The sequence below is a fragment of the Schistosoma mansoni genome, chromosome 4, assembly GCF_000237925.1.
Source record: "Schistosoma mansoni strain Puerto Rico chromosome 4, complete genome".
Taxonomy (NCBI): domain Eukaryota; kingdom Metazoa; phylum Platyhelminthes; class Trematoda; order Strigeidida; family Schistosomatidae; genus Schistosoma; species Schistosoma mansoni.
The window spans coordinates 23029873-23031737 of NC_031498.1; the positions used below are offsets into that span (position 1 = coordinate 23029873).

The 1865-nt window shown below is 32.9% G+C and overlaps 1 protein-coding gene across 1 annotated transcript; it reads right to left on the minus strand.

The window, feature by feature from the left end:
* Positions 1-970: 970 nt before the first annotated feature.
* Smp_181530 (putative tetraspanin) lies at positions 971-1183 on the minus strand (the record flags this gene model as incomplete). Its single annotated transcript, XM_018797244.1, has 1 exon — positions 971-1183. The coding sequence occupies one exon, from the start codon at positions 1181-1183 to the stop codon at positions 971-973; it is 213 nt and encodes a 70-aa protein (XP_018652305.1).
* Positions 1184-1865: the final 682 nt, after the last annotated feature.

Sequence of the window (1865 nt, forward strand, 5' to 3'; positions counted from 1 at the left end):
TACATTGATGTGGCCAAGTCCAACCGAGATACCGAATTACTTTGTGTCATCGCGTAGCTCATAATTATTCAAGCGACTTCTTGTGTATTTAGTTTCATTTTGAAGGAGTAACCCTCCAGGTATATTTTGGGTTAAATCTTGTTGGACAAACAACCTTAAATTCACTTTACGCCGAGTATTGACAAGACGTAACATTATGAAGTTACACTTTTATTTTTTTGATTGCTTATGAAGAATGACATTTAGAAATGTGGTGGTAAATTATATGTTTATATGCATACGAGAATTCTCAGGGAGGCAAATTATTCACTAAATCATCTAGACGCTCTAGAAAACTTTCGCTCCTTATTTGGTAACTGTATGCATAACTCCCGAATATGATGTTGTTAAAACAATAGCAGTACCCCCCACAGAGGTAGATAATTTCCTCAACAAGTCTCTATATACATATCGATCTAAATTCTTATAGTTTTTTGGTTGTATATATATGGCAGTTCACAGCTTTCTAAATATATGGACGGTCAGTGAATTACATTAGTTTATGACTTCGGAGGAATCTGATATTGTTTCGTTAAGGGCGTGGAAAACCTACCATTTCACACGAAGGGGAAGACCTTAGTAAACTGCAACAATGAACCATGACATAAGAATCACATGTACTTTTAATCCTAGTCTATCTCAAGATTATATATATATATATATTGTAAGACGTAACTCAAAAAATAATTGAATCGTCCTGTTAAAAGCACAATCAGAAGTTTACTAACTTCATATTGATTAAGGTGTACAAAGTTTATTGAAAGAGATGAAACACAAAGTCGAAAATTACTCACATAATATAAACTCCACTGTATATAAAAATAATGAGTAAATATTTTCCGGCTAAGTGTGAAAAATTAGGGTTTTTCGCTTAATTTTTTAATGGTTGTTTTCTGTTTATTTTTTCACTAAGCGTTTTCGTAATGTCATTCTATTCATCGTCACCGCGCTTTATAGCCAATAGAACACATACTGCAAATACTAGACAAATCATTTGGACCAATGCGAACAGAAACACGCTAACTATGATAGCATTGAGGTGCGCTTTGCTTAGATCGCTGACCTTTTTAATACATCCCTGAAACGAAGAAGAATATTGAAATACGAAAATAATTATTATTCCACAGAATAAATCCAATTTCATTTATCATAAGTGAGATTTACTACGGACAGTGTAAAAAGAATACTTGTTCCACTATGGTCTTATCTTTTGGCAGTCCCTATTTATATTCACCCTTTGCTAAATATTTCAGATCACACACGCGTTTGATATCTCAATGTAACTACTAGTTTATTTCTCTTCACGCATTAATAGTAATATCATATCTAGAACGTGGGATTATTAGAATCAGTTGAAAAATTATACGGCTTAATGTCCCTAACATTCTTGCTTTTGTAAGGTGCTAGTGACAGTATAACAAAATCGAAAACTTTATATACATTCATAGCTCGTACAAAAACATCTATAACTTGATACCATAGAACAATTTATGTTTTATAAGAGTCGGTAACATATATGAAAGAAGCCCTGTGATTTTTGGTAAAATTCAAAAACAAAGAGAAAAGCATTCATATCACGCTTTGCAGAGTGGTATACAGATTCAAACAAGAAAACTACGTGAATTTTGAACGCTTATCCTCAAACGACGTGTTGGTGTTTTTTTCAAAAGCGATCCAAAAGACTGGTTCACATACGGTTACCAAAGCTTCAAGCTAACTAGTGAAAAGCATAAATTCCTTACATTCATTTACCATACATAAGGAGGTGGCCTAATTCTGACGCATAATTAGAAATTATTTAAAAACCTTTTACCTTCCTTTTGTCT